Source organism: Parasteatoda tepidariorum, chromosome 9, assembly GCF_043381705.1.
Source record: "Parasteatoda tepidariorum isolate YZ-2023 chromosome 9, CAS_Ptep_4.0, whole genome shotgun sequence".
NCBI lineage: Eukaryota > Metazoa > Arthropoda > Arachnida > Araneae > Theridiidae > Parasteatoda > Parasteatoda tepidariorum.
The window spans coordinates 10,456,386-10,462,385 of record NC_092212.1 but is presented as its reverse complement, the minus strand read 5'-3'; the positions used below and the strand labels follow the sequence as shown (position 1 = coordinate 10,462,385).

The 6,000-nt window shown below is 34.4% G+C and overlaps 1 protein-coding gene across 1 annotated transcript in view; it reads left to right on the top strand.

The window, feature by feature from the left end:
• LOC107442805 (salivary peroxidase/catechol oxidase) overlaps nucleotides 1–6,000 on the top strand; it is a 40,397-nt gene that overhangs the window by 19,817 nt on the left and 14,580 nt on the right. Inside the window, exons 6-7 of the mRNA XM_071185732.1 lie at nucleotides 2,028–2,177; nucleotides 4,733–4,837. Coding sequence (XP_071041833.1) covers nucleotides 2,028–2,177; nucleotides 4,733–4,837 — 255 coding nt within the window. The remainder of the gene's footprint in view (nucleotides 1–2,027; nucleotides 2,178–4,732; nucleotides 4,838–6,000) is intronic.

The window sequence follows — 6,000 nt, the reverse complement described above, 5'->3', positions numbered from 1 at the left end:
TGCCGTTGTTGGTAGAGTTATAGTTGGAGTTGCTCGAGAGTCCTTCCTGGGGGGACGGATGCTGCATCCCGTGAAGTTGGCGGTGTGTTCCTCACCACAGTTGCAGCATTTGGGTGGTGTAGTTTTGTCTTTATGGCACTGAAAAGAACGATGGTCGGCGGCACATTTAAGACATCTTGGTAGAGATTTGCACGTTCGCTGTGAGTGGCCGAAATTTTGGCAGTTGTAACATTGGATTAGGCTATTCCCGCCACGGAATCTTTCAATTTTTACGGGAAGGTCACAAATATTGGTAACTGAGTAGATTTGCTGATTTTGGTCTGTTTTGATCAATATTGTGAGAAAAAGTGGGATGAGCCGATAGGCCTCGCCACTTTTCTCTTAAACTGTATGACTTTTTGTGTTATAATGCCTGTTTTGGCCAATTCAAGGGAGATATGTTCTGCATTGGTGCCAACTGGAAGTCCACGGACTAGAGCTTTAATGTGCATGATTGGTAGATCGATTTCTGGAGTTGTGGGTGGAACTGCAGTTGCATGGTAATCCTCCTTGGGTTGGGCTAAGTCAGGATCTACATTGGTTTTAGAAAGTTGCAAGGAAGTGGCGACATCTAGTAGAAATGGAGGGCTGCTATTTGTAGTTATGAAGGAATTTTCTTCAGATTTTTCAACGTTATTTTTCTTTTTCTTTTTCCGCTTTTTTGGAGGGGGCTCTGCATTATTTTTAGCTGTATTTTCTGTGTAGGTTGTCATTTCGCTTTTCTGTTCTAAATTTTGGCCTGCATCTTGAGTTTCCATAAGTTGAGTTTTGAGTTGCGAGCAATTCTGGAGCACTTTCGCTGTTGTTTCAATTTGTTCGTTGGTCATCCTTATCATTTCCATCCATTCTTCATGTAACATTCGTTCACCTGGACTCATGCTTTCCAAATTTACCGTTGGTTCTCGTAATGTTTTTTCGGTTTGCCGTTTTCCGCCACGTCCATGATGAAGATATGTAGCCATACTGCGTGATTTGATTTTGTTGTCGAATTCTGTGGGTTCCTCATCCGTCGTAGAGTCTTTTGTCGCCCGGTAGGTGTGCTTGTCTTTCCACCACGTCCGCAACGTCGAAGACTCATTTTGCAGTACTTTAAAAATTGAATTGAATAAGCTTAAACTTAATTTTTGTACTTTACTTTAAACTACGAGCTTCAAACTTTGCCACGTCCAGACATAATTGCGAGAGAATCATTAAGAACTACTCACCAAAAGGATTAAACATCAATAACTCAAAACATCAAAATTGTTTCCTCCTCAGGAACATCAAATGGGCGACATCAAAGGCAACTATCGGGATCACACCGAAATTTCAGTACACCAGCAGTTAATCATCTCTGAAGTTGCATTTGATATGGTTCTTTGAATTTTCAATATGTAGTGTTGGACAAATCACTTAAAATGAAAAATACCGAACTAGAAAAATAACATAGATTTCGTTACCACTAGGAAATATTTCTTTACAAAGAAGGAGCTAGGTGGCATCTTTTCAGGCAACTTGCTTTACAGTTGGCACCTATGCAGTTACTTTTAAAAATTAACCCGTTTTGTCCCGAATTTATATATTGAAATGATGCAAACAAAGGTTTTATGGAAAAAGTGGTATAATATATTATCGAAATTAATTGGTTTTTCTGCCGTTAGGGTATTCAAAAAGTCTTTGAGAGATCAAAAAGTGCTTGCTCCTTAAATTTCTAGATCTGATAGATCAAAAAGTGCTCCTTAAATTTCTAGATCTAATCAGAAATAATAAATCATCATGGTATCTGGGAATCTTTTAATTCACCCAGATAAATGAAAATGCTGAAAAAAGTTTCCCATCGCAATGAATGTCTTTGAAAAAAGGAACTGCCCTAAATATATGACGCTGAGCGTTAACCGGTTAATCGGTACAATTACATTGATTATATTTTTTATAAAGTTACTTGAAAAACATTTAATATAGTTTGTTCTAGGAAATTTTTTTTATTAATATTGTTTTACTTCTTTCAGGAAATGGAACCATAATACCTTGCTGTGTAGAAAATCCTGATCCCAACTGCATCGATATTGAAGTTAGTCCTGACGATCCTTTCTACAACCAGTTTAATTTGTCATGCATACCATTTGCAAGAACAGCTCCTTATCCGCAATGCAATTTTGGTAAGTATAATGTTTTTGTTAAAGATACAATCATGCAGAATACCTAATAACCTTTTGCTATTGATACAATTATGCTGAATGTCTAATAGCCTTTTGCTATACAATTATGCCAAATGCCTAATTACCTTTTGCTATAGACACAATTGTGCCAAATGCCCAATAACCTTTTACTACAACCTTTTTTTTGAGCTGCCAGCTACTATGCTTTTTGCAAAATTCCCGACAATGGTAGACAATTAACCCCTTAACTTGTGCGCTCGAGTAAATTCGAGCTCGCTAAACATGGCAAACTGTGCACACTCGAGATAATTCGAGCGGCGTTGTATTTTATGCTGCTATAATTTTTCACACTCGAATATAATCGAGAATTGAAAATAACAATATGAAAACTACGAAAAAAAATCCTTCCATTGATATTTATCATTTACATTGGATTGTAAGCTATAACACTTATTTATTCAAGAATAAAATGTTACAGTGATGCCAACTTGCTCCGGACAGCAAATATATATTTTAAAGTGGTAGTTTATCAATTGTGATTATTGGTTTAATAAATTCAATTTAGCAGATTTTTATCCACCACTATTTCTAAATAATTCGTAGGGTTATATAATTCACCACGTTATAGTATTTAAGTTATGCTATATCTTTTAAAAAGCAAGCAAAAATAGTCAAAAATTTGCAAAATTTACTTTGTAGTTATTTACCGTTTTTTTAATTATTATCCGGAGCAATTGGCATCTCTGAATATATCCTTTTTCCATGGAACAAAAACGCAGTATATCAAAATTGTCCAACAAAAGAAAAGACAATGTTCTAAAGTGGGTTCTTTTTTTACATAAAAATTTTTTGGGGGGGGGCTGGTTTTTTTTCAAAAAATCTGTGTGTTAAAGGGTTAATTAAAAGCTAAAGATTTCAGAAAATTTGGCGATTTTTTTCAAACGTTATCCCCATAAGAGAGTTGAAGATTAATTTTCGTTTTATATGAAGTTTTGAATAATTTTCATGGTGTGGAAAATAACCTGAAATCAAATTTACAAAACAAAGAATTATACACTGAAATATAAACTTAGCTACCACTACAGGAAATTTTTCCAAAAAGCGTAGAAAGTTGGCCGTCCTGAACTATCATTGACTATTATTGGTGAACCAGTATCATTGTAATAATGGGTATCTAATTACATACTGATGTAGGTATCTAATGTAGTTATAGAGGTAATAAGTTTTTTTTCAGGCACAATTGTGCATGGGCCGCCTATAATTCCTAGGCTATCAGGACTTCAATCCGAAACTGAGAGTAAAACCCTACTCCTTCTAAAGAAGAATTTAACGCCAAAACCTCTGAACGTTAGAAAAACGGTAGTTAATGGGATTTTAAAAAAAGAGCCGTTTATATCTAAGGATGATTGTTTCAATTGTCTTTAAATACCTTTTCATTTTGGTAGACGAAAAAATTGTCAAACTATTATTGACGTACTACTTTTCCTTGTAATAATTTATATCTAATAATCCTAATATATTGATGTAGGTATCTAATGTAATTACTGAGGTGATAGATTTTTACCTTCCCTCAAGTAGGTCAACTAGGTGTAGAATTCTTATTTTAACTATTTTGCTCGTTAAATAATAAAAATTCGCTGGAAACGTTAAGTGCAGAAAATGCAAAAAAAAATTGTTCTTTAGGGGAAGGAACATATATCACATTAGTCTTGCATAATAGGGTTCCCACAAAATGTGATATAGAGAAAAAGACATTTGATACATTTGCGACCATCACTGTGTGCTATTTTGTAAAGAAAGTATAATTCTAAATTTTGCACCAACCACAAGGATTCATTTTGATTTAGATTGAAATGAATCAAACAGTCCTTAAGACTCTAAAATTATATTAGTAGAAACTTTAAGAAAATACAGTTTTTCTAGCACTCAATTACAGCTCAGACACCAGCTTAGCAGACAGGCTTTACAACTTTTGACGGATCAATGAATTCAAAAGAGACTCGCAAATAGAAAAATTATTGCAGTTATGAACAGACTAATACTCTATTACTACTTTACTGACTTACCCCTATTTATAAAAGTTTGGCGAGGAAAACCCGGAATTTTTGACATGATTCTAGACGATTCTCGTATAACTACGTAAATACTCAGCCCTGTTAAATACTAGTCATGTTCCTTCAATACTCGTATTTTCCCGAACTATCAGTTTGTCGCCAAAATGGTAGAAAAGTATAGCCAAATCACCAAGATTAAAGCTAAGTATCCAAAAGTGTCGCCAAACCGAGTTTTCCACAAGAAATTCGTTGGCTTTATTCTCACCCTAAATTAGGTTAGAATTCTGAGACTTTCTTTCAAATTTTCTAATTAAACTGTTTATTAAGGGTCTGCCTGCGAAATTTAGCTACATAACACGAGAATATTTTCGAAATTTTGCATATTTTTGCAAATTCGTAGCAATATTTTAGTGGTATAATAAAAATGGAAATTACTACCAACCGAAGTAAATTAATCACATCGGTAACTCTTGATATTGAATTTATAATTGAACTTCACAGATAAAAGGCAGCAGATGAATAAAAAGACTGCCTTCCTGGATGTTTCTCTTATCTACGGAAGTAATGATAAAGAAGCTCAACAAATGAGAGCAAACGATTCCTCGGGTAAGTATGATGTTTAAATAGTTAAGACTTTTTTTAACAAATAAAAAAATATTCAGGGGTTGAATATACACTGGAAAAACTAGACGCAGAAAACTGTTTCATTAATACATTAATATTCAGCTTCTCAATATAACAATTCAACTACTATCATAAATTACGATCATTGAGAAATAGTTAGATATCGTGGTGTTCGTGAACTTATATAAACAGGAATTGCGGATTGCCAGAACTTCGACAATGCTGTTAATAAATTAATGTCCTGAAAGATAGAAATTCAGTATGTTTCGGTTCCCGAACACGGATCCCACTGTGAATTTATGAATTTATCGCAAAGACACGATTCCCTGGCTGCGGGTAAGTGACAAATTTGATCAGTCTGCGTACGGGCCGAGGATCCACGGTATTGTTGTTTGTTAAGCTGTTCTATCCTAAAGTGCTAGACTTCAAGCGCAATTTCATAATTACAATTGTACAATTACGCATAAATACAATTGCATAATTGTTCAAATGTTTGCTTATCGAAAGGTTTCAGAAATCTAACTGATGTCACAGTTTGATTCCAGAAAGCAAACAAATAGGTAACAGCAAGCATGTATCATAAACAGGGGCAACCATATTAAAACAAAGCATAGAGAACTTTAAGAAAGTTAAATACTTGTAACTCTTCTTCGCTTCACTTTTTTCTCTAACTACAATGTTGTCAGGCTCTTTCCGAGAAAATGTATTCATTTCTTTTCAACTTCATCTTGCTTCTTTCTCCACCTTAAGAACCATCAATATTCCATCATTTTTTTTATAAAAATTTTATTCATCCACTTTGTTTTGCTGAGATAATCTTTCACTTGTCGTTCTCATAAATATTTAATGTCTTAACTGAATGAAAAGAAACCTCCATGCCGAGTTGACAAATGGTTACAGTTAATATAGATTTGTTGTGTAGGGCAGATATTATCTGTCACATTATTAGAGACATTTATAAATAGATTTCTGCTCCTCATATCATTCACATATTATTTTTATAACCGTCGATGAACTGCCTACCCAGCTTTTGGGTTTACAACTACTGATGTTCAACTGCGTATCCTTGCAATTTTGAACCCAATGCAGAAGACAAGAGAACTCCTCGATCAAGTTTTGGAAAAAATTAGTCTTCGCGGAGGAAT